This window comes from Leguminivora glycinivorella, chromosome 15 (genome assembly GCF_023078275.1).
Source record: "Leguminivora glycinivorella isolate SPB_JAAS2020 chromosome 15, LegGlyc_1.1, whole genome shotgun sequence".
NCBI classification, from domain to species: domain Eukaryota; kingdom Metazoa; phylum Arthropoda; class Insecta; order Lepidoptera; family Tortricidae; genus Leguminivora; species Leguminivora glycinivorella.
In genome coordinates this window covers 1,432,209-1,459,545 of record NC_062985.1, presented here as the reverse complement: position 1 = coordinate 1,459,545, position 27,337 = coordinate 1,432,209, and the positions used below count along the sequence as shown (strand labels likewise).

General features: G+C 37.8%; 3 protein-coding genes across 3 annotated transcripts in view; 2 read left to right on the top strand and 1 right to left on the bottom strand.

Annotated features, from left to right (window-relative positions):
- LOC125233758 (nuclear cap-binding protein subunit 1-like) overlaps positions 1–10,372 on the bottom strand; it is a 44,122-nt gene extending 33,750 nt beyond the window's left edge. The window contains 6 exon segments of the mRNA XM_048139834.1: positions 6,898–7,001; positions 7,873–8,010; positions 8,757–9,086; positions 9,088–9,173; positions 9,364–10,145; positions 10,235–10,372. Coding sequence (XP_047995791.1) covers positions 6,898–7,001; positions 7,873–8,010; positions 8,757–9,086; positions 9,088–9,173; positions 9,364–10,145; positions 10,235–10,280 — 1,486 coding nt within the window. The 5' untranslated portion in view covers positions 10,281–10,372.
- LOC125233756 (mucin-5AC-like) lies at positions 515–5,190 on the top strand. Its single transcript, XM_048139830.1, has one exon. It carries the CDS (start codon positions 894–896, stop codon positions 4,413–4,415), a length of 3,522 nt encoding a protein of 1,173 aa, XP_047995787.1. The 5' UTR covers positions 515–893; the 3' UTR covers positions 4,416–5,190.
- Positions 10,373–10,671: 299 nt separating the features above from the next.
- On the top strand, positions 10,672–22,939 carry LOC125233781 (probable tRNA (guanine(26)-N(2))-dimethyltransferase). The gene is given in 10 exon segments (XM_048139876.1): positions 10,672–10,796; positions 10,897–11,136; positions 11,332–11,519; positions 11,852–12,080; positions 12,239–12,387; positions 12,467–12,635; positions 12,908–13,128; positions 20,707–20,844; positions 21,949–22,116; positions 22,726–22,939. Coding segments are annotated over 10 exon segments (1,683 nt in total). The 5' UTR covers positions 10,672–10,751; the 3' UTR covers positions 22,862–22,939.
- The last annotated feature ends 4,398 nt before the right edge of the window (positions 22,940–27,337 follow it).

Sequence of the window (27,337 nt, the reverse complement as noted above, 5' to 3'; positions counted from 1 at the left end):
CTAGGCTTTGGTGGGGGTTTTCTCTATATTAGGCTTGTGCCGTTTCGTTCGTTGATCGGAGCGCTCCGATCTCGTTCAATCGCTCCCACGAACTAGTTCGCTCTTTTAGGTCTTTTGCTCATTTAGTTCAGCCAGACCAGCGACCACTGCGGTCAGAAAGATCAGAACGAATGGGACCGAATAGTGTCAAAATGATACGAATAGTCTACAGATAGAAACTTTCCGGGCCGAAAGGTTGTAAGTAACCGAAGTTTAATATGAAAACTGGACTTTTTTTTGTTGCTCTGCTAAGTAGCTCTCGCTCTCGGTCGGCGCAGTCACACATTCGTTCTCGATCCAAACCGCTCGCGCTCGCCGATCCTATACTGAACTAAATGAGCAAAGACCGATTCACAGACCACGGAAAGATTCAGTTCATTTCGGTCATTGATGGGATTTTATTCCTAACAGTTCATAGTTCGTGAACGACACAAGCCTACTCTATATGGTGTTCCTTTGAAATAGAACAGAATTACTGAAGGGAAATGATTACTGTAACACATAGACATTACATAGACGTTTATTTTGTTTAATTATTACAAAAGTAAGGGCTAAGCTACGCTCTTTCAATCGAAGATTTAACCCGATTCGACTCTAGTGCAAAACCTTGCGATTAAATATTCTTCCCTCTTTTAGATAATAAATACATTTAACTCGATATTTTAGTTTTTGATGTCTAATATTCGCCCAAACGAGCATGTACTTAATTCTATAATTGTTATTACTTAGCAGTTACAAATGTTACAATGCTATTATTGAAGCGACATACTTGACGTAGCACTTAGCGTGCGAACTACTGCTAACCAAGTGTTGCAAATATTTCCCTATCGCCAGCGATACCTATAAATCATGTCATGCATGTTTCTACACAATCTAATTATACAATGCCATGGTTCCAGATACGAAAAGGAGCAGGGGATGAAGATTTCCGGCCGACACCGATACCACTGAACGAGTGGCGCGAGGTGCGGGGATGGCGGGGCGGGCGCGCCGACCGCGTGCCCACGCTGCAGGAGGTGCTCCACCAGCCCGCCCACTACTGGGAAGACGCGCTCCGCCACAGCGTCTACCTCACTCTCGTCAGGGACAAGATAGACCAACTCATAGCCAAGGGGAGCCCTGAACACAACGATCTTGACGACAAAGACCTCTGGGACAAAATCAAGCGAGCACCCTTCGAAAGAAATGATAACGAAGACCCTCCCATGGTTGGCGATGTTGTCATGATGGCCAAGGGTAAACTGATGGAGGAGAGCGGCGGATTCAGGTTCAAAGAAGACGACAAGTTCAAAGACAAGTGCAGGGAAAACTGCATGGACGGCGTTAAAGCGCTCTGGTCAGTTAAGAGGATACGACAGAGAGATTCAGATGTCACGGGGCGATATCATTACGAGCTCACGTTCTCAGTGATCACTCAGAAGAAACATAAGAAGCATGAGAAACCGGCGAGGACGTTCACTGTCAGAGAGACCGCTCCGGAGAGAATTGTGGACGCGCCGTTGGAGAACCGGTATTATGAGCCTACAACGGCACCGGTACCGGTACCTGTACCTGTGCAGCCGGTACCGATACCGACTCAGCCGACGCGCGCCGAGCGAGCCCTTTGGGTCCACAAGAACATAGCTGCAAGGAACCAAGCGAGACAGCATCATAACGGCCTCGACAGACTATGGTCCTCACTTTTCTCCGATGATGAAGATGATATACCCCCACCACGGTACAAGCCCAAACAGTACCAACACAACCAGTACAATCCACCTCCTCCTATATACCAACAGTATTCCAAGGCAGGGTACGTTGGCTCGCCCAATGACAATCAGAAGGCAGGATATGTAGGCTCTCCGAGTGAGCATCATCAGAAGAAACTACATACGTCCCACAAGCCCCACCACGTGTACAAATACAGTAATCATTACAGCCGGCCTATCCCCCCGCCGCCCCAGCCGCATCACCAACAGCACTACCTGGACATAGAGCAAATAGGGGTCGTCAGCGCACCCTACCACCAGGATCACAGACATGGACCGCCTTACAAACCCGGGAAGACGCCACGGCCACAAGTGATCCCGACTCCACCCAATCCGGTTTTGCCACAAAAGAATTTCACCATCGAAACTACAACTCCATTGAAACCGAGCAGTGAAGAAAATACTCAGACTACTCAGAGACCTGACGTGCATCCACCGAAAACTTATAACAAACAGAAGCCGACGACGGTGAAAATTAGCTACGTCACGGATCATGTCAGGCCGCCAGTCTACAACGCACCTCCTGGAGTTTTTGTGACAATGGACAAGAAACCTTTCAAGCCGATGCCACCTCTGAGACTCGTTCACTCGTCGAAGCTCCACAAGCCTCCTCGTCCGACCGACTTCAGACCCAGCCCTCAAGTTTTAGACGTTTCCTCATTCTCAGAACCGGATCCATTACTTGACACTGCATTTAGGCCGATCACAGTGAGTTACGGGAACAGCAACACGACAGAGAAAGCTGTAGCCGCCAGCGACAATCATTTCCGAAATTCGACCGTTAAGAAGCCACCGAAGAAGAACGAAATCGTAAATGCACAACGAGTTACAACGACAGCACCCGAGATTATAACCGCGCACAGTGTGGAAGAGGACAGCGACGCGGAGTGGACCAACGTGCTGGGCGCGTTCGCCAAGACCACGCCGATGGCCGCCGAGACTACTACTGAGAAAGCAAAACCTAAAACTTCCGAAACAACTACTCCAAGTCCTGTGACAACGACAACGGTGTCAACAACAACCACGACAACACCAGCACCAACCACGACCACCAAGCGGCTACCCAAGAGAACAAAAACTACCACTACTACCACCACTGAGGAGCCCACGACAACGCCAAAGCCCAAGAAACGCACGCGTCCACCACCGAAATTCACTAAACCAGAAAAAGTTAAGAAACACAAGCGCATTACAACAACTACCACTACAACTGAACGTCCAATCCAACGCAAAGAGCAAGATCTGACTCCTCAAGCAAGTTCAGCGTCTGCAACTGCGCAAACTACTACGACAACGTCAACAACGACGACAACGACAACTACAACTACTACTCCAGAGCCAACGACTACACCAGTTCATACAACGACAACTAGCACGCCACCTCCGACAACTACTGAAGCAACGACACCAGCCCCGGATACTGAACCACCGAAAACAAAAAGCCGCTACAGGCAATCAACGTTAAAATACAGGAGTGTCCTAACAGGCCATGATAAGAAAGAGGAAAAAGCACGGACTGTCATACCACCTACGGGTGTAATCAAGCCAAGAAGGAAGGGAACTAAATACACTAATTACATTACGTCTACACCTAAATTCTCAGATATGCAATTTGACGATGAAGGTAAAGAAGATCATGTCGTCAGTCCGTATAAATCTAAATCAGTAACTACTACGGATTCTACGGCTAGCCAAGGTGCTTCGCATTCAACTACCCCAGCCTATGAAGAAGTAGCAGATCATGTTTACATCACTAGTGAATTACCAGAATATTCCTTTGGTCCTGACGATGATTTTGATGATTCCGATCCTTATGAAAGATATGAAAGAGATGAAAATCAGGAGCCAAGAGAAACATCAGAGTTCCTCCCCTCTACATCAGCATTGGTAACTCCGAATGAAACTACAAACGAAATAGAAGAAAGTGAAGACGAGCCGGCAGACGCCACTGCACAAGTAGTAGTAACGACACCTTTATCCGCGGCGAAAAACAAAACCAAGTGTAAGAAGAAGAAACTACAGACTCATAACAACACTACAGAAGAAGTTAAGTCTGAAGAATGGAGGGCAGAGGAATCGAGTATACACGAGACAATATCCGCAGAAAAGCCAGAGCCAAGGTCAGAAGAACCAACAATAGAAAATAAGACGCCTGAAACGACAATAGAGGATAAGAAACCGGAAGAAGAGGGGTTAAAAGTTCAAGCACTAGAACAAACAACTTCATCAACTAGTACAACCACAACGGCTAATCCATCTTCAACGCCTGATATTTTCGAAGAAATCTTCGGAGGATTTACGTTCGACGATTCTGTGACAGATTCAAAGAATAACGAGTCGTCAAAAATAGACGAACAAGAAAGCACCCATCAAGAACAATTTATAAAAGCGGAGGACGATTTCGCTGATTTCTTTGAAGCCTTCGATGAGAAACACAGGCAACATAGAGACGGGAAGTATGAAGATGAGTACGAATATGATGATAAAGAACGTTTAGATGACGAAGAGCTTCAGTTTCCAGGAGACGAGGATCGGAGAGGTTCGAGAGACGCGAAAGACGGGGACGAATCGTATGAAGATTATCAGGAACGTCCCTTCAGTTTATTAGAACTCATGGCCATGGAGTAGACTGAATTTTTGCAGTACCTTCTAAAGGAGCATTTAGATTTATTGTCTACACTATGTCCCGACTTTCGCGACTTTCTTAAGCGTCATAGGGGTAAAAGTATACATACGAGACAAATCATCATCCTCCTTGTGTTATCCCGGCATTTGCCACGGCTCATGGGAGCCTGGGGTCCGCTCTGACTTTCTTAAGCGTCATAGGAGTAAAAGTATACGTGACAAATAATTTTTGGAAATGCTTAAGGAAAACAGTGCTCCAGTGCTTGCGTTTTCGGGATTTAAATGCTCCTAAAATACTCATATCATAGCTTTAATTCTTTCCTGCTCTGATCTCAAAATCTACAGACTTTGTATCTCTCACTTACTGAAGATTAGCTAGTTTGAGCCAGTATGCCTTTGACCAAATTTTTTAGTCATCATTTTACCTTTCTTCGAGAAGATTGTATCTGTTTGTATGTTTAAAAACCACAGGAGTAGAACTCGTAGATGTCAAATTAAAGATTTCGGTGAGTGGTGGATTTTAGAGTCAAGAACACTGTTGTAAGCGTACGTAGGATAAACGAGTTGTATAACTTCAAACTTGGATAAACCCATAGATATAAAGGAAGGAGATTGGATATGCCGGGAAATTTGTATTGTATACGAGTGTCGCAAGTTCTTGAAATCACACACACTTGTAGATGGACGCTCCTATTGGACTATTGCGCAATACACGAGCATTTCCATGTCTGTCAAAGAGGATCGAGTATTATAGAGAGTTATTGTCAAAGTAAAATGTGTAATCACAGTGCATAGACTGCCATCTCTCAACACAGGCTTAAAACTTTTGAACGTCAGATTTGACAATTTGGCCCATATTCTTAGACACTGGTCCCACCGCGAGCTAGTAAGCTATGAGCTATCGGCTATAAAAACGAACAAAAGATAAGCACTCCCGTGCAAATAAAAGAGACACGGCGATGTTTATAGTTACTCGCCCAGCGGTGAGTTATCAAAATAGCCGTGTCTCTTTTATTTGCACGAGAGCGCTTATCTTTTGATCGTTTTTATAGCCGATAGCTCATAGCTTACTAGCTCGCGGTGGGACCAGTGCCTTAGCTTGATATGTGTTAAAATGTCAAATATGAATATTAGCGCCATCTAGCCGAGCGTCAACCAAAGGTGTAACGCCATCTAGGCCACGGTACCGTTTTCTGGCTTTGAGGTACGTTTTTTTCTTAGACTATCCGTCTCGGAGTTACATTTATGTCTTTGATGTCTGTGTACATGCGAACGATCAGCATGTCTCATTGAGCTAGCAACTGTGACACGTCTGCCGGCTTATCCGCTTTCTAGTATTATATGCTCTGAGGACACCATAGAGGAATAAATAAGCTAAAGAAAGAGTTGTAACTCCATACATCAGTAAATACAAGCTATTTGTAGTGACACCTAGCGTCAACCACGCGTCAATCACACGTCAAATAGCGTACATTATCAGTACTGCTGCTTGTCAATAGACGACGCGACGAACAAAAACTCCTTACTTATTCCTCTATGGAGGATACCAACGGCCAGATTTTCAGTGAAAGTGTAGATATTTCCTAAGGGGGTGGGGTGGGTTTATCAAAGTTTGAAGTTGTGAGCCAAATAGGAATAGTATTACAAAATATTCAAAAGCATTTATTTGTAAACTCATAGTATATCGAATCGCACTCTTGCCCACAGCTCGTGTTACCGATGTGTAAATATTTCAACATTCTAGATAAGTTTAGAATAAGATGAAATAAATTATTTTTATATGAAAAGTAAACGGTTGAAATTTTATGGTGTTTTACTTACTTACCTTAAAAATGTATCTAAGATATAATTTATTTGAGTACTCTAGAAACCTTTAGCTTTATCCAACAGGATCGGAGATTATGAAGCAATCCATACTAATATTATAAATGGGAAAGTGTGTGTGTCCGTTTGTTTGTCCGTCTTTCACGGCAAAACAGAGCGACTATTTGACGTGATTTTTTATGTGGAGATAGGTGAAGGGATGAAGAGTGACATAGGCTACTTTTTGTCCCTTTCTACCATTATCCAGTTTCATGGTATTGAAGACATCATCCTTGTCTCAATCAAATAAAGGTGTAGTGCCATTCGCCCTTCTAGGCGACCAACGACCATAAATTTCTCTTGATGATTCCGAGGTAAGTTTTTTCTTAGTTTTTATTTTATTATATCAGGGCTTACTCTTGGCCACAGACTAACCGAAGGCAAAGACATGGCCTACGATGGAGTGAGCTCGCCCAGAAGATGCCTGTTCACCCTTGATTGGAAGGTTACCAAGTTATATGAGCTCGGAAATATAGCCGCCGGCAAGGTATTCCACTTCTTGGCAGTGCGCATAAGAAACGAAGAAGCAAAGCGCTTCGCGGAACATCTACCAATTATATTTGTCTTTGTTGCCTAGGCAACCTGGATAACTTATTTGGTCTGTGATTGTATGTGGACTTACCAGCTCCCTCCATGGAGTATTTGTAGATGGGTTCTGGCTTGAGCGGGACGAAGGACGCGAACGCTTCGGGCATCATGTCTTTCAGCCGCTGCTGGTATGACAACCTGACAAACAATGAGAATTTACAGTTAGTAATATTTATAAATTAACAGAAACTCGTTGACATGGCCTCCTAAGTGCGTTTTCACATTATCCGATTCAATATCGGATGTAGGACCGATATCCCATACATTACAGGCGCCATCTTGGATTTTTTCATTGAAATCCTTCCGACATTCGATATCGGATCGGATAATGTGGAAACGGGCTAAGGCCCAAGATCCTATCTGTGGTATTTTTAAATACAGTATTTATTCAGTTCGATTAATTTCGAATCGTATGGAACACAGTTGCATTTGTTTGGTTGCGTCCGATTCTTTCAGTGCAAAGATAAGTCTACTATAAGTCCAAATCTCAGTGGCAATTTTTTTTTTCAATTTATTTAATTGGCTGGGCCTTAGGTGGATAAGGGACTTTAGTTAATTCTGAGAATGCTAGTAATATAAATCAGTAACTTACCTCAGACATTTTGTTTCTTTTTTAGAGTCACCTTACCTCAGACACTTGACGCGAACTTCTTTGAAGTTGCTCAGATGGTATACAATAGTCCGATTCATGTACGTATTGTAGAGGCACCTTACCTGAGACACTTTTCGAGCACTTCCTTAACGAAGCGCGGCTTGGGGTGGTCGGGCTCGAGCTGTGTGCACGCCTCCCAGTCGTCCCACGACCAGCGGTATTGGAAGTTGCTCAGGTGGTACACAACAGTTTCATGTCTGTTTAGTAGAGGTACCTTACCTGCAGTCACTTGTACCTTACCTCAGACACTTTTTCTTCATAGAGACACATTAATTACCTCAGATACATTATGTTCATTTCATAGAGTAGTGGTACTTAACCTCAGAATATTCTTTTCTTAGAGCAGAGGTACCTTACCTCAGACACTTCTCGAGCACTTCCTTGACGAAGCGCGGCTTCGGGTGATCGGGCTCGAGCTGTGTGCACGCCTCCCAGTCGTCCCACGACCAGCGGTATTGGAAGTTGCTCAGGTGGTATGCAAACCAGTATGCGAATCTACAAAAATGTATAATTTGTTTGAAAACAGTTAAAGATCTACAAATAACAATAGGCTACTAGACCTTGACCTTTTTTTAAAAACTGTCTTATAAAATTAAGTACTGTCGAATTAACCAAAATAAAATATTACCATATTTTATTATGACTTAAAAACGGCAAAAAATATTTTTAAAGTATACTTTTACGTAATCAGGCGTGGTGAACACTAACGACAACCCGAGCAGGCTTAAAAGATGGGAGATACTGCGTCTGGACCAGAGGCACTAGAAGATAAAATTCTAGGAACATCATGAGAGAGTGTTTAATGGAATACCTCTCCAACTTATAATATATACACAAAAAATCTAAATATGGCTAAGCATAGCCGATGGCAGATAAAAGAGAAAAAAAAAAAAAAATGTCATGTTAAGTTAATCTATAGATTATCTGTGCATCAGGTCATTCTACTCGTAAACAAAATTTTCTGACTGTTTAAATATGAAGGCATAAAGTTCAACATGTCAGTGTCAGTCAAAACAATGACATGCAGTAAGGTTCGAATTCGATGACGTCAATACATCGCTGACAGCGTTTTAGGTGGCCAAAAGAAATATTTTTTTTTTTTTTTTAAGTGGAGATAGTGGAAGGGATGGAGAGTGCATGGGCTTCTTTTTGTTTTTCTAACCCTCCACTTCCCTAAAATGAGGGGCGGAAGCGCGAGCGAAGCCGCGGCCAAATGATAGTATCCAAATAAGAATACAAACCTGTCAAAGCAAGCCACATTCATAGTGTCAATCCTCAAGAACAGTATCTCAGTCGCCTGCGCCAGCACCTGCGGCATCGTTGACGGCTGCAGCTTACACAGCTCAATCAAAATCGACCCGTAGCATATCTCCAAATACCTCGGCCGAGGCAGGTTGAACAGTTCAGCGAATATAACTTCAACAATACAATACTCTAAGGGTATTTTACCCTTATATGGGAAACAGAGTAGTTGAGCGGCGCATTCTTTGCGTTCTAAATGGTACGCTTCAATGATGTTGTGGAGGTGTTCTTCGATGAGGAAGCGTTCGATGGAGTGAGCTCCGGGAGCACGGGCCGTCGGGGCAGTCGGTGTAGTCGAACATGCGGAAGACTACGCGCGGCATTGGGTAGGAGTCGCCATCGTTGTGGGGTGGCGGCTGGAATGTAGAAAATTGGATAAGGTATAAGGGGATGCTTCTGCAGAACCTAAACTTTCAAATTTGTAAATATTAAGCACACAACCATCAAACAACAAATGTAGAATACTCAAGGAATTTAGTAAGATCTGTTTGCCCAAGTGTTTAGACTTACTTACAATCATTCAATCATCTTTATTACTTTATTTACCTGAATGGTTGGCAGTGTGTGCTGCAAGGCTTCACACAAAATAGAATCAAAGGCAAGGTATGGGCGAGGAATGTGCTTCTCCGACCAGTTGTCCTGCCTCAACTTCTTAATTTGTGCCCAGAGGCAGTCCAGATACTCTTCTTGTAAATGCGGTGAATCTGCTGACCATACTTTAAGGGCTGGCCAATGTTTCTTACTTCTCTTGTTCAAGAATACTTCAATGGTAACAAGTAGATGGTCCAACTGAGACTCTTTCTTTTCATAAAGCTCCCGACCCACCCAAGGCAAAGCGGAAAGAACAGCGAACACAAACCAGTCTCTACGAACTTGCGGTACGCCATCCTCATTAGCACAGTCTACTAATGTCTCCAATAAAGTAAGTAGTGATGATGCAGCCAACACGTGACAGTTGACCAAGTCAGATATGAACCTTAGACAGTATCTAGCCGCGTTCCATTTACCAGCTTTCAAGTTTTCTTTAAACGTCTTAACTATGTAGTCTACAAATTCACCGCCAAAGTTATAGTTCTTCGCATTAAGGAGACCAACGAGCGTAGCGTAGATAGTGCACTTCTCTGGCATACGAATAGCGCATTCCGTCAGGATACGAAGGATTTTCACGCGGAACGTATTCAAATCAGCTTCAAGTACGCTTGCCAAACCTTCGAGATTACTCTCTAAACTAGAGCTGCTTTTCTCTCCAACCCTCAAAATAAGGGACTCTAATCTATCCTCTATCTCCTGGTTTTCTGATACACGACGTCTTTTACGGTGAAGACGATCTGAAACGCATAAGAATTGCATTAATAACTTATTGTAGGAGAGTAAACAATTATAACCTGAAAACCTTATTCGACATAACAAAACATACCGTAACCGTCCGCATCTTCATCTCCGTGGCCCCTTCTACGATTCATACTTGTTATTGATTAATATATTTAACTCAAAGAACAATATTTTCGCAGAAAATGCCGACGAAATATCCAAAGCAAAATGCAACGCAACGTCAATCAGACGAGCGTCAAACAAATGTCATTTTTTATTTCCGATGGTAACATTACACACTAACACACTGCACATGTTCAGAATGTGTTCAGAATATACATTTCTGGAGATATACTATAAATTTGATTAATTAATAACCAATTATTATTAATTAAATAAAAATAACGATTGAAATATAAAATGATTATGAACTTTGAAAATATTAAAGAAATTTTGTATAAATAGTTGCTTTGTGCTCGAGTCAAACATTTTGTTATTAATCTCATTCCATACTTCTAAACGTGGCCTCAATACGTCACCGATGTCATTTATTGTCAAAATAATGTGCAGTGTTCGATACTGGTAAAATGTGGAACTATTAAAGTTTTTGTATTGAAAAGTTAATGTTTACAAGAAGATATCGCTTTATATTTAAACGAGCTTATCAAGTAAGTTTTATTTATGCACAGATTCGAAAGTCTACATTACTATTTCATAGTAACTACTTTACTAGAATACCTATTTTATAACCTTTTAATATGTTCTTAGATAATTATGAAAATGGAAAGCTCTTCAGCTACTAAATCAATTAAGGAGGGGCAAGCTGAAATAAAGTTGAGTACAGAGAAGGTCTTCTACAATCCAGTTCAGGAATTTAACAGAGACTTGAGTGTAGCAGTTCTGACTGTATTTACTGAAGACTATAAGCAAGAGAAACGTGAGAAGGCTCAGAAAAAAAGACAGGACAAGAAAAGGAAGAAACTGAAACGGAGGTTTGAATTTTAAATAGTTTTTGGAATATTTTTTATTCATAACATGAAGTTAAAATATAAATTTATAAATAGGGGCATGGCAGTGCCTTTGATAAAACATGCCAAGTTTGTTAAAATGTTGATTGCTTATTAAACAATAAAACTTTTTGTCCTTATATCATCTATTGAATTGAATGCTTATTGATATTAATTTATAAAAAACTTATTTCAGATTGAGGTGACAATTCTTGAAGCTCTATCAGCTACTGGGCTGAGAAGTATCCGCTATGCCAAGGAAGTGCCAAATGTGACTAAAATTGTGGCCAATGACTTGTCTGAGCAGGCTGTAGAGACAATCAAGGCTAATATTGTGCATAATGGAGTAGACAATATTATTGAAACTAGCCATGATGATGCTTGGTGAGTGGCTATTGACCTTTTTTTTAATTTATGATTTTTTTTGTGTAACTGGCTAACAACAAACAAAAGAAAATATTAATTATGAAATTTTTGGATGTTCTTTTAGTTGTAATAGACCATGTAGTTATTGGTTGTAAAAAATGTGCAAAATTATCTGTATGATTGTTTAAGAATTAATACTGACATTACAATACAAATATTCTTTATTGTTCACCAATATAACAAGATTACATCACGTAACTTTAATTAACTATTACATTAATGAGCAATACAGGATTTTAATTCAGGTTTAAAATATTTTATCAAATATTATTAAAGAAACAATTTTTCAGCATGCTAATGTACAAACACAAGCACCCCCAGAAGAGATTCTCAGCAATAGACCTAGACCCATATGGCTGCCCATCCATCTTCCTCGACTCGGCAGTGCAAAGTGTGCAAGATGGTGGCTTACTGTTGGTTACTGCCACTGACATGGCTGTGCTCGCTGGCAACTCGCCGGAGACTTGCTACTGCAAGTATGGTGCGGTCAGTTTGAAGACTAAATGCTGTCATGAAATGGTAAGTGTTTCTGTGATATGTAATAATTATTTTATCAAAAAAAATACTTAAATAAGAAAATCACCAAAAATTTTAATTTTTCGTATTCTAAAAATTCAGATTTCAACCCAAAAAAATGTTTTAAGTTTGTAATAAATATTTCATATTTACTTTTTCAGGCGTTAAGAATTCTTTTACAATGCATAGAACAGCACGCCAATCGCTACAGTAGGTACATTGTACCGCTCATCAGCATATCGGCCGATTTCTACATTCGCGTGTTTGTCAAAGTATACTCTGGTGCTATTCATTGCAAAAAAACTACGAGGTAAGAATGGTAGTGTAAGAGCCAAGTTTGTTGACATCTGCTTCAATTGTATTAACCCGTTTTTTTTAACTTGTTTTAGTAAACTATCTATGGTGTACCAATGTGTAGGCTGCGATAACATCACCCTTCAGCCACTGGGTGGTTTCAAACCCAACCCTACAGAGAAGAACCCGGCACAAACAAAGGCGTTTCTGCCACCCGCCCCACCTGTGGGCGAGTTCTGTGTGCACTGCAACCAGAGGCATCATGTAAGTGTAGCTTATTACCTCAAATCGCTGGATTTTCAGCGTACAGTAAAACTTTGCACATGTTTTATAATGTATTGAAATACACCGTTTAAGACAGGTGGGGTACTGTTAAAAAGAGCATAATATATTGTACTTTTTTGTTTTGAACTTCTGTTGTTGCGTCATTGATCTCTTAAATCTATTCATTGTAAATATCGTAAGTCTGACTTTGTACAAAAAAAACTAATAAAACAATGGACTTTATATCAACATTTCCCTACTATTTCCGTCAGCTTGGCGGTCCAATCTGGTCAGCCCCTATCCACGACGAATCCTTCGTGAGCCGTGTCCTAACCAGAGTACAAGAGCAACCTCAACTCTTTGGCACGGCGAAGCGAATAGAAGGACTTTTATCTATGGTTAGAGAGGAGCTCCATGATACGCCTCTCTATTACACTATGGATAAGCTGGTCGGACGTGTGCATTTGGAGACTATGCCTATGCTGGTTATGAGGTTAGTTATTTATTTAGAAAAAATATTGCCTATGTTCCAGTGTGACCTGTGACTCCTGTACAACAGTACACAAACTCCTGTTTGTACACTGAGCGTAAGCGCGAGCGAGTTGGATTGGATGCTTTTGAATTTATTTTTTATGAGTTATATTTATTTTAAAAAGTAATAGCTGCATTCCCTCAAAATGATATTACATGTCTTTAGTGACATGTTTGATTCTCAAATACAGTGTTGTGAACCTACTGCAAATGCATTAATACTTTTAATCAAGTATGTAATTCTAAGGGCCAGTTGCATCATTTAGCATTTTGGTTATATAATGAAACGTTTTTATTTTTAGGTTTGTATGAAAGATTAAAGATTTAATTATGCGACCGAGTATGTTAAAGGGGTATAATAAACAGCCCTTTTTTTGTTCAAAATAATAATCAAGGTTTTTTTCAAGAAAGGTAACTAACTTCCAAGGAACAAATTACGTTTAGTCAAATGACATATGACCTGAAGGGACTACTAATATGACGAAATAACTAACTTCCAAAGAACAAATTTAATTATCTTTACTCAAATGTCATATGACCTGAAGTGACTAATATGATAAAATAATTATAAACATATATTTGTTTTACAGTTTGGGCAATTCGCTGTTTAAGCAATCCTGATTTGTTTTTTTGGAATAAATTTAAATATGTAATTCAATTGGCAAATATGGGACATAATAAAACTGCGTTGGTTATAAAGCAATGACACCAATATATTTACTTGTTGGAAACACATCAAATATTCGACAAGGGAGTAAAATCATAAACAGGGTTACTATTAAGTTACGTATAATGAAATAGTAAAACATATCTACTAATTTTTAATTACAATTTCATTAGTCAATTTCATCAATTTATTCAGGTAGTTTTCATTGATTAATTTCATAGTTAAATTCAAATAATTATTATGAAATAATCAGACATAAACAGTGTTGTTGTCGAGTTATTACGAAACACTAAAACATATTAACTTTTTAAATACATTTTTATTAATCCATTTCATAAATTAATTCAGATAATTTTCATTGAATAATTTCGTAAATTAGTTCAGGTATTTATATTTATTAAATAATCAGATTAAGGCACTTAAAATAATTACATAAATTAATTCAGGCAATTATTATTATAATCAGATCAAGGTACTTATCTCTGTTCGTGGCGCTAGTAGAACTAAAAGTGACTGCTCGCCGACGAGCAGTCCCTTTTATAACCAGTCCAGGTAAACTTGCCAGACCGACCCGGTTTCTTTGTCTACCGACATTATTGCCATAAATTTAAATGTTTGAGAGAAACGTACCTTAAAATGTTACAATTATTAAACATTATAATGGCAAATCCAACACGGCCATACTGACAAGTACTTCGATCTCGAAGTACAAAAGTATTTACATAGTTATACATCTTAATCTTACTCTTATATTAAGTAGCCACAAGCCTTGTCATGTAAGCCCCATCACCTGCTGCCCGTGAAGCCAGGCAAACATCAGACTTGTGACCGACCAGCATTTTTTTGTAGCTGTGGGCCCTGGCATGAAAGCTCCGTCACCTGTTGCGACATGACGTCGAGCAATCATCAGACACACAACCGACCAACAGTATTTTTGTAGCTATGGGCCCTGGCATGAAAGCTCCGTCACCTGTTGCGACATGACGTCGAGCAATCATCAGACACACAACCGACCAACAGTATTTTTGTAGCTGTGGGCCTTGGCATGAAAGCTCCGTCACCTGTTGCGACATGACGTCGAGCAATCATCAGACACACAACCGACCAACAGTATTTTTTATAGCTATGGGCCCTGGCATGAAAGCTCCGTCACCTGTTGCGACATGACGTCGAGCAATCATCAGACACACAACCGACCAACAGTATTTTTGTAGCTGTGGGCCCTGGCATGAAAGCTCCGTCACCTGTTGCGACATGACGTCGAGCAATCATCAGACACACAACCGACCAACAGTATTTTTGTAGCTGTGGGCCCTGGCATGAAAGCTCCGTCACCTGTTGCGACATGACGTCGAGCAATCATCAGACACACAACCGACCAACAGTATTTTTGTAGCTATGTGCCCTGGCATGAAAGCTCCGTCACCTGCTGCACCATGACGTCAAGCAATCATCAGACACATAACCGACCAGCAGTATATATACAATTGACAACATTTCATATTTTTGAGTACTACTTTTTATTGTTTGGTTTGAAAGAACTCAATACTAAAAGATACACGTATTTTTTTTTATTTTTCCAAAAACTGCTATTTTAATGAGAAAGTCCCTTATTACTACTTCGAGTAGAAAGAGCTTAAGAAGACACAGCTTTATGACTTCACATGTGTTGATTCATACACTTAAGAAAACGACAAAATAATTTCCAAAAAAAAAAAAAAGTTTTAACATTCAGCTTAAACAGTCCGGTATGTATGACTGTCAAGTGTCACTGTCAAACTCAAGTGACTTCCTAACTGGAAGTTTCTTTTGTTATAGTGACAGCTCTAAATCAGCTATTGAGGTCACTTCCCCATTAAACTATTTTTTAAGATTTTTTTGTTATCATAAAAATACGGGAAAAAAAAAAATTATATTAATATTATATCTCGAAATGGTTTTCGACTTAGGGACACTGAAAATTTTGAAACGTTGTCAATTATACATAGTATATAATATATATTACACATTTTATTACATATGTATATATCCAACACGGCTAATCCGGACTTAAAGCAATCGGCAAAAAAGCTACCTTTTTTTTCAGTTATTTATTGTAACCTTAAATTAATGTAACAGTATAGCAAGTACACAATAAATATAGCCAGTTTTTTTTTGCGGAATGCTTTAAGATAATCAGCACTTAATATGGCCATTTACCATTTTGTATACTATTTTACATTTTCTTTACAGATATAGCAACATCGATAGGTATATCTTTCATCAAGTTTTATCACAAAATGTTTTTATCTTTGTACTGTACTGTAAAAAGATACAATATCCTAGGACTTCAATTAATCGAGCTATATATTTATTTCTGATTACTTCACGATCAATCAACAAGTGTGAATATTATTATATCTTCCAAACAGCTCGGCCAGTCTGACCTAACGACATAATATTTTATGAAGGGCATGTCATGTAAGATGCAAATGCCGTACAAACTGAAAACTCATCTTCCCTTATTCGTAGCTTATTACATGGTAAATATCGCTTTATCAGCAACAGTTTTCAGTAAATAGTATACCTAATATATTTATTAAACATTACAGTATCACATATTAACTATGTAATGAGCTATCTTGAGAAGTAAAGCATAAACGTGACGAATAATCAGGAAAAGAAGCATATAGAATCGCCCACTTATTTATACAGTTATATTTTGAAAATGGTCCCTTTTCCCAAAGAATCTTATTTATTTGAATCTATTCACACTATTTTCCGTAGGTACTCTACTCAGCATGAAAGATGAATAAGTACCTACCTAGTGACCCTTTTTTTTTTGCAGAATCTTGTTCTGTGAGATTTGTATTATTGTTCATAATTTAATTTATTAATCTTATTTTTTTTCTGCTTTCCTTTTTTTAATAATGACTTTCTTGTTGGGAGACCAAATTAATTTTATTACATAAGTAATAAAATTAATTTGGTTCGTATAAACGAACCCGCTGATATGAAAACACTTTTTTTTGTTAAATTTGACAGTCGCCAGGATCCCTATCAGGAACCACCCGGCAAATCACTTATTAAATTAGAAAAAGGGTTTTTTTTTTAACCGTTTTCATACATTATAAATTTTTTAATCATGTGAGAGACCCGTAGAAACAATAAAGTCAGTCTCAAGTAAATGACGACACATGTAACAATAAATAATGAAAAGGAATTACAAAGGCAGCCTTTATTACTACGCTTACTGAGCCACTAAATTCATTCCCTGAATAACTCGATAACAGTAAGAGAAAAGACAATATTTTCTTACAGAAATTAATTGTAATTTACCTAAAGAACCGTCCCCTAATATTTACGGAAATCAATAAAAATTCTTTGTAGATAATAATCTACCTAAACTCGAAAACCAGGCAAGCACAGAGTAAACTCTCTTTATAAAGCAAGTTGCGTAAGCCTTTATTTGCACTATTATTGTATCTATATATGTTTATTTTATAATAGAATCAACTTGTATTTAATCATTAAAATCTCATACTGGCTTTATAATGGCGTCCACCAGACTATCTCTGTTTTGCCCAATGGTTGACTGATAGAAAATGACTTAAGGCGTTAAGTTCGCCATTTGTACTTGTTATTGTTAATTTGTGCAATAAATTTCAAATAAATAAATAAAACTTTATTCGTTTTTGAGCCTAAGATATGCGATAACAGACACAAACGTGAAAGTAGAATTAAAATCTCAGACACTTTCTTAATCGTTACTTCTCAACGAAAACAGAAGACAAAATTGTAAACATACTCGCAATGATGATAAATAGATTTATCATTTATCAGATCAGTAATTTGTCCGAAGTAACAGCAACTTGGAAAAAGTTTCAATGTTAATTGAATTCAAATCAATAGGGATGTGTGTGTGTAACATTACTGTTGGGTACTAAAAGTAAATTTTATTGGTCCGCAATTGGTGAAATAATTTTGAAATACGTTAGTGCGGGATACAAACGTTTAAGCGTTTCTTAGAATAAGCACATCATTTATAGTAGCAAGTTTTGAATCTATTTTTTTTTATTAATTAGGTAGGTAAGGAAAGTCTACCATATTTATTAAATAATTTGGTTTAAATTTCAAATACCTCAAACTGTACCTACATGGTGGGCAGGAACAGGTTAAAATAAGCACAGCATTTTTAGCAGCAAGTTTTGTGTCTATTATGAACAATTTTTTTTACGATGTAGGTAATATATGTAACTAAACTACTGTATTTAAATTAACCAATAACTTTCACTTTGAAGCCATGCCACTATCTGAAGAAAACACTAATATACTACCTTTAAATTTGACATTTTTGTAGGTAGGCAGGTTTAATTACTTACTAATTTGTTTGTTTTTGGTATAGTATAGTTAAATAAACAACGAAACCACCTAAAGTAAATCACATATCGATTGCCAATTTTTTTGTATCTCATTATAATGGCAATCCACTTAGGTCTCATTCTGGTCAAAGTGGAGAAAAATCATTATAAAATGTAAGCGAAAACAAATATTGGACAATTGAAAAGCGAGTATTAAAAAAAAATAAAAACGATTTTTGAAACGTACATATTTGCTTGAAAATATCGATCTTGAGTCACTTATTAGTATCAAATTTTTATTTATTAAGTGAAAACTGCCACTTTACAATACATAAACAAAAAAAAATATATTAGTGATTTTCAAATTAGTGTTTCTCAAGAGAAATAGCTAAAAATATTTTTTGGAAAATAAAATAAACGTTGGTCAATACAGAGATTTAGACCCTATATCAATACGAAAATCGAAATATTGTTTTGCAGTTATAGGATCACTCCGGATCAGTAGTGTCATAATACAATCTTTACAACAAGAACTTGTTTACCGAATTATGTCATTAACAAAATATAATTTATTCCCAAAGGAAGAAACTAAACCAGTATTGTTCTAAACCTGTATTGTTCAGTTCTGACTTTTATACCCTTTCTTCAGGATTTAACTGTTTTTCTTTTAAACAACATGATCTAATAAGAGGTAATTTATTTATTCAAGATGTCATAATCATAACACTAGCTCTTTCAATAACTAGCTCGATTAACTGCAGTTCCGTAATAAGTAAACAAAATCAGTTTAAAACACAGTGGGTACAACAATATTTCTTCAAAGCAAGATTTTTTACATGATAATGCAGAGCCCTCAGGGCCTTACCGACTTTAATGATCATAACAACGCCAGTCCATTCAGGTTTTCAGAAGGTCCCGAAATCGGTGCACCATGCGTCGGCCGTACAGCCCCATCATCGCTGTTAGTAGGACCAAATGTAGGAAGCACAATGTTGTGGTATCGGCAGCCCGAAGAAATTTCACTCCGAATGGTGGTATGAAAGTTGGTCAGCAGATTTCAATCCGTTATCTCTGAAATAATTCACAGTGTTAAAAGATGGCTAGGTAAAACGTATCTCCACTTCTGAATTTAGCATTTTGGTTATATAATGAAACGTTTTTATTTTTAGGTTTGTATGAAAGATTAAAGATTTAATTATGCGACCGAGTATGTTAAAGGGGTATAATAAACAGCCTTTTTTTGTTCAAAATAATAATCAAGGTTTTTTTCAAGAAAGGTAACTAACTTCCAAGGAACAAATTACGTTTAGTCAAATGACATATGACCTGAAGGGACTACTAATATGACGAAATAACTAACTTCCAAAGAACAAATTTAATTATCTTTACTCAAATGTCATATGACCTGAAGTGACTAATATGATAAAATAATTATAAACATATATTTGTTTTACAGTTTGGGCAATTCGCTGTTTAAGCAATCCTGATTTGTTTTTTTTGGAATAAATTTAAATATGTAATTCAATTGGCAAATATGGGACATAATAAAACTGCGTTGGTTATAAAGCAATGACACCAATATATTTACTTGTTGGAAACACATCAAATATTCGACAAGGGAGTAAAATCATAAACAGGGTTACTATTAAGTTACGTATAATGAAATAGTAAAACATATCTACTAATTTTTAATTACAATTTCATTAGTCAATTTCATCAATTTATTCAGGTAGTTTTCATTGATTAATTTCATAGTTAAATTCAAATAATTATTATGAAATAATCAGACATAAACAGTGTTGTTGTCGAGTTATTACGAAACACTAAAACATATTAACTTTTTAAATACATTTTTATTAATCCATTTCATAAATTAATTCAGATAATTTTCATTGAATAATTTCGTAAATTAGTTCAGGTATTTATATTTATTAAATAATCAGATTAAGGCACTTAAAATAATTACATAAATTAATTCAGGCAATTATTATTATAATCAGATCAAGGTACTTATCTCTGTTCGTGGCGCTAGTAGAACTAAAAGTGACTGCTCGCCGACGAGCAGTCCCTTTTATAACCAGTCCAGGTAAACTTGCCAGACCGACCCGGTTTCTTTGTCTACCGACATTATTGCCATAAATTTAAATGTTTGAGAGAAACGTACCTTAAAATGTTACAATTATTAAACATTATAATGGCAAATCCAACACATCAATCATATTTCAGTGTGGCCTGTGACTTCTGTACAACAGTACACAAACTCCTGTTTGTACACTGAGCGTAAGCGCGAGCGAGTTGGATTGGATGCTTTTGAATTTATTTTTTATGAGTTATATTTATTTTAAAAAGTAATAGCTGCATTCCCTCAAAATGATATTACATGTCTTTAGTGACATGTTTGATTCTCAAATACAGTGTTGTGAACCTACTGCAAATTCATTAATACTTTTAATCAAGTATGTAATTCTAAATATCCCAATTATGAAGAGTTTTGAGTCGCGATGATAAGATTTATAATTGGTTCTTCTTCCAGGTCGGCAATCCTAAATGGTGGTTACAAAGTATCCTACTCGCACGCGTCCAAAATGTCGATCAAGACAAACGCGCCGGCGCAGTACGTGTGGGACATCATACGGACGTGGGAGAAGTCGCACCCGATCAAACCGGCTAAGTATGTTATTACTTGTATATCATCATCATCCTCCTTGCATTACTTGTATACCTACTATAAAACCTGATCACTATTTCATTGCAATAACGTATATCGTCACTACTTTAAAAAAAACTTTTATCTTCGTCTGTCAATGAAAAGAAAATTGTAGTAAGTATGTCTGATAGTCTAATTTCTAGTATTAAGTTTAATGTTTTTGTACGCCAACTGGTAAAATATAGTGAAACTGTACCATATATAATAACTGACCACCACTGTAACCTATATTTACAAATAAAGCACTTACTTACTTACTTACTATGTATGGAATGCATATAGACTTACTGCGTTTTAACTTTGAGGAGCAGCGTGAGATACGAGATTTTTTCAAAGTAGTGACGATATGCACATTTCTTTTGATCTAAACTTCACAGATTGACAAGACTGGCATAACAGTATAAAATAAATAAATAAAATATATTATAGGACATTCTTACACAGATTGACTGAGGCCTACGGTAAGCTCAAGAAGGCTTGTGTTGTGGGTACTCATACAACGATATATATAATATATAAATACTTATATACATAGAAAACATCCATGACTCAGGAACAAATATCTGTCATCACACTCATCACACAAATAAATGCCCTTACCGGGATTCGAACCCGGGGCCGCGGCGTAGCAGGCAGGGTCACTACCGACTGCGCCAGACCGGTCGTCAACACATATACATTTAATAAATACTAAAATACTATTAATTCAGTCAAAGTTAGTCAGCAACCTTCCGTCAATGTTGTGACTAAGTTGTGTCTTAGTTTGTTATACCAATTATTTTCAATTTACAATATTTGTACGGATTCCATTGCAATTTACCTAGTACATTACGATACAAGTACGGAAAAGAGGGAGTTCGAAAGAAGTGGTAATACATTAGAAAGGGAGTGTTTTGAATTTACGCAAGTTACGAATTTCTTCTTCGCACGTGTATTGTACGACGTTTTTCAGCACATATGGCTCTTTGAAGTTTCGATTCGACACAGGCACATAAACTGTCACGTATTTAAAAATTTCATTGCTGACTAAAATTTATCTATCAATTACATCAATCAATACAATTACAGGCTTGAAGCGGACCCGGTCACCAAAAACCTACTCAGCCAGCCCATCACAAGCTCAATAGACCTCAGCCAGAGGGTCGACGCCAACCCCATCAGCCGGCGCGACGGACAGCTTCGCTTTCAGTTTAACCCTGCCCCTTACTGGGGCCCGGGATCTAGGGCTGCTGTTAAGTGAGTAAAAACTATAGTTTTTCTTCCTATTTAAAAAACATTAAAAAATCTGTATAAGATTTCGCATGCTCTCTAGCTGGTTGAGTGTACTGTACTTTCCATTTGTTTGATACCATCTATTTGACTGTATTCTTGCAAATAAACGGTTTGATTTGATATTTTGATAGTCGCGCTAAAACATCACGTTTGAAAGTGTAAAAGTAACATTATGATTAATACTAACAAGTTCTAACGGTCTGGTTTTTTTCCCTTTGTTTGGTTTATATGATATTTGGGGAATTCCACGAGAATGTCGCTTACGACATGCTTTGGCCTTTTATGGCAGTTATTTCGAAAAAATACTGCCAATTTGTTAACCAAGTCATGAAAGGTTGTGACACAACTTCGCTTTATAAGCGTCTTCAGAAGTATTAGTAGAATCGCATGTCGTTAGCGACATTCTCCTGAAATGCCCCTTTTACGGTTTATTTTTGCTGAACCAAGGTCATCAAGATCTTATTATACTATTGACCCTTTTTGTGTTAAAAATAAAAGTAAATGTAACTGTTTTTAACTCTACTAGAAAAAAGTTAAACAAAGATTTAGTTATAAATATATTACTTTTTACAGTGTGGGAGAGGAGAAAATGTCCAAGGCTCTACGAAATCAAAACAAACACGCAAAGAATAAAACTGCTAAGCGGCAGCATTCGCCGGGTGAAGACGAAACGCGAAAGAAACCAAATATCGAAGAAGTCGAAGCGTAAATTTAAATTTGTATTTGATGTAATCATTTACATGTAATATAAATAATAAAAATAAAAGCCTTTTTATTCCATAAACACTACAAAATTTTCCTTATTAACTAAATTTAAATATAAGTATATTAGTGGTTAGGATCCCTTCCAGGTACCTATAGGCCTCCTCCAACCTCTTCCACCGTTCTCGGTCTTGTGCCTCTGTGAGCCAGTTGCTCGACACTGCCTCAATGTCGTCTGCCCAGCGAGCTCGGGGTCGCCCTGATCCTCGTTTGCCAAACGGGCCTTTCCAGATGGTAAGTCGTTTTGCCCATTTGTCATCTGGCATCCTCGCGACGTGACCTGCCCATTGCCATTTGAGTTTTAATGAATGCTCGAGGGCATCGATTATTTTTGTTTTTTTTACATGTAAATATATAAAAACATTTTTTTACGAATTTTATTCTGTATAGTATAATATAAATAAAGTCTCAGGAGCAGCGCAGCTTTCTGAGCATGCTTAGTGACTTCCTAAAAATCCACCTTTGCACTAATTCCTTTGGCATAAGTTGTATTATGTATTTAGTACATACTTTAAGAAGTAATACATACATAAATAAAATCGCGCCCGCATCCAAGATGGGCAGGCAGAGCTTAAAGGGCACTTAGAAATTAAGGAGTTAAAAATAAACTGTTAGAAAAAATATCCGCAATGAAAAGTTTAAATTTTGACCCTTAATCTAAAAGGCAGGAGTTAGGTAATGTACATAGCTGGGCATTAACCCGTTAATTAACGAAATTAACATTTCGATTAACGGATTAACTTTTAAGTTAACTTTAAAAAATGTTAACGGACTCGTTAACTTCCGTTAAATTTCTCAGAGTCCGTTAATCGTTAATCCAACACGCCACGCTCCAGTTGCGCCGCGAAAAATACGTCACATGAACGCTGTTATAAAAGCCCGAAGTACGGCAAATTCTAAGATTTACAGGTAAATCCTAGGTATTAGCGATTCCGATCGCTAAAAGCCCGAAATATTATTTCAATAAATATTGTTCACGACCTGTTCACGACGCTTCGCTTTCACCAACGTCGATTCGGTGAGTCCTAAGTTTTATCATGGCGACTGTACTACTGTCAGAGCAGCAAATTAGAGCCCAATTTACGACCACATTCACTGCCCTAGCAGAACTTCCTCACCGCCCCGATACCACCAACATCGCGCTTCCGCCTGCTGTGATCTTTCAGCTCTCCTGACACAACTCTCGGCAGTATCTCAGGTCACAGCACAGCCTTCCATATGCAGCCAAGAATTCTCTCTAGACTCGCAGGAGCTGTGTGTGATGATCGGGTAGCTTTGGCAACCCCAACAAGAAGTGACCATGACAGGGAATACCCTACAGTAAAATTCTTTTTTTTACGCGTTAACGGATTATCGATTAACTTTAACTTACGTTAAATTTGTTGAAATGTATCGCTTTAACGATTAACGAAGTTAACTTTTTTAGTAACGGATTAACGATTATCGAAGTTAACTATTTGATTAACGGTGCCCAGCTATGGTAATGTACGCTAGGTGTCTTTCAAAAACACAATTATAGAAAATTGAACCTAATTTCATGATAGAGCCCAAATGATGGTGGGAAATGCATTTTTCTTACTAACCCCTCGCGTGGATGTGTCAAAAAATCATGGGTTCCAACTTCGGCTGTGCCATGTAGAGCAAAAAAAATCGTTCTGGAAAAAAATGCAAAAACTTGACCTAACGTGCATCAGCATACGATGGGTTAAAGGGCTGACAACACCCAATCGCGCAAAATTGATGTTACTTGCGCAGTTTTTTAAGACAAACTGTTAGTTTTAGTAAGGCAAGTAAATTATATGTTATTATTCATTATATTTCAACCATAGCTGGGCACCGTTAATCAAATAGTTAACTTCGATAATCGCTAATCCGTTACTATAAAAGTTAACTTCGTTAATCGTTAAAGCGATACATTTGAACAAATTTAACGGAAGTTAAAGTTAATCGATAATCCGTTAATCGTGATAAAAAATAATTTTACTGTAGCTAATTGCATCAGTTATCAACTATTTAGTATTTGCGTAAGTTTGTATGTTACTGTAAAAGCCCGAAGTTCGCCAAAATCTGCTAAAAAATCCCAACTGCCAATTGGTAAAAGCGAAATGTTAATAAATATTGTTCTCTTTGGACTTATTACCGACGTTGGTTCGATAAATCCTAGATTTAACTTTGGTGACCTGTAGATGATGGGTCACTTATGCGGTCGTAGTCATGGTGCGTAGGTTCCTCGGACCTCCAGGACCACCAAGTTGAATTCCTAAAATGTTGGATTTGCAAAAAGTTGAATTTGCAGGATGTTGAGTTCTTTTTATGTCCAAATTGCATAAATCATTATTTTTAAAATCGGGACTTAATCGCGTATAACTACGCTATACGCGATTAAGTCCCGATTTTAAAAATAATGATGAGCAAATTGCATAAAGTTGAATTTGCAGCTTGTTGAATCCTAAAATGTTGAATTTGCAGAAAGTTGACTTTGCGGTATGGTGAACCCTAAAATGTTGAATTTCCATAAGATTAAATTTGCAGTAGGTACCTACAGGGTGTAGCAAAGTGATACTGTAACAGCTGATAGGGTTACTAATGACCCTAAGTGTGATACAAGTGAAAAAATTTCGTAGTTCGAAAAAAATGTGTTTCGATTTTTTCCGCTTAAATAGCAATCAGGGTATTGGTCTTGTCGGCTGTTGAAGTAAGGTGCATTGGGGTAATTTCGAACGTCGTCTAATTTTGAAAGTCACATAAAAATCACCATTATTTCCATCATATCAAGATTCCCCTTTCGAAATTACCCGAGCATTTCTGTATGTCGAAATTATCTCAAAGCACCCTATTGACTTTTGTTACATACTATATAGTTTCAGGGCATATTTAAGTTCCAAGACTCCACTGATGAGCCTTTTCGAAGCATAATGCCTTAAAATTTTGTTCCCCGTTACAGCAATGGGTTAAATACAGTCTGAAGTCTGAAATTCATGACCATCAAAGGTACATTTTTTTCTCCTATTAGGACCAAAAAGCTCGCGATTCTGAGTAGAAATCATATTAAAAAATACCCATGTTAAAAAAATTCCAGGAATATAAACTTGAGTTCCTAAAATGTTGAAATCCCAAAATGTTGAAAGTATACATTTTGAGAATTCAACTTTTTGATATTTCAACGTTATGAGAATTCAACATTTTGCGAAACCGAAAAAAATCAACATTCTGGGAAAGTCAACGTTTCGGGATTTCAACATTTTAGGAATTCAACCTGGTGGTCCGGGAGGTCCTCGGATTGAGACACCTCTAATCGAAGTTTTGATCTACGGTAACTTGCTAGATAGCGCGGCCTGCCGAACTCTGGCTTGATGCGTTGGTTGCGCGATTTGTGATGGGTGCAGTAGGACTAATAAACTTTAGCAGGTCTCGAACAGGTGATCCAAAGGCACAAATTGGTCTGTAGACTGTGAATTTACGGGAAATTTCTAGGTTTCGCCGTACTCCGGGCTTTTACGGTAGCGGCCGTAGCGGGTCAGAGCAAATTTTACTCGGCGCGTGCGGAACTGGATTAACGATTAACGGACTCGAAGAAATTTAACGGAAGTTAACGAATCCGTTAACATTTAATAAAGTTAACTTAAAAGTTAATCCGTTAACCAAAAAGTTAACTTCGTTAATTAACGATTAACGGATTAACTAGTTAATGCCCAGCTATGATTTCAACGAACATAGCCGTACTAGATACACGATTTAATGAAATCGGCTCGATAGAAAAAAATGGCAAAGATTGGTCTCGAATTCGTCATTAAACGGTTCTAGGGCGTTCAATTATGCAGTTAGTTGTCTTTAATTAAAATTACAATAACAAAAATATACATATCTAAAATACTAACTTTTCCGCACTTTTCGAACCTAGCCGCCCTCTTATAGTGACATCGCGCTCTCACTTACTCCCATACGAATAGACAGTGTACGCTAGCGTCAAGGCCATTGGGTGTTGTCAGCGTCTTAAGGGTCTATCTCAAAGCACAAATGGTGCTCCTTCCTACGGAATCGTGAACTGCTGAGAACACTAAAAATGAGGTACTGCTAATATTTACTACCTACTCTTTGTACTACGAGCGATGCATAATTAACTTTAGTTATGTAATGATCCGATCTTGGCTGTGACACTACAAAACTTATTTGTATAGAGTTATTTATTTGCCTCAAATTTGTAAAAGAAAAAATAACATACTGTCATTATCAATTATTTTTAGTTTCTGAACGCACCAAAAATGACTTAAATGCAAACCGTCTAAACTAGGAAGGCAGGCATTTTGACATTTTCTTCAAACTGTATCATGATCTCTTTCTCTCTTAGGTGATTACTGTGCTACACTAGCGCCACGATGACAAAATTAGGTTTCGTATAACACTACCATATTGGGATCGCGTG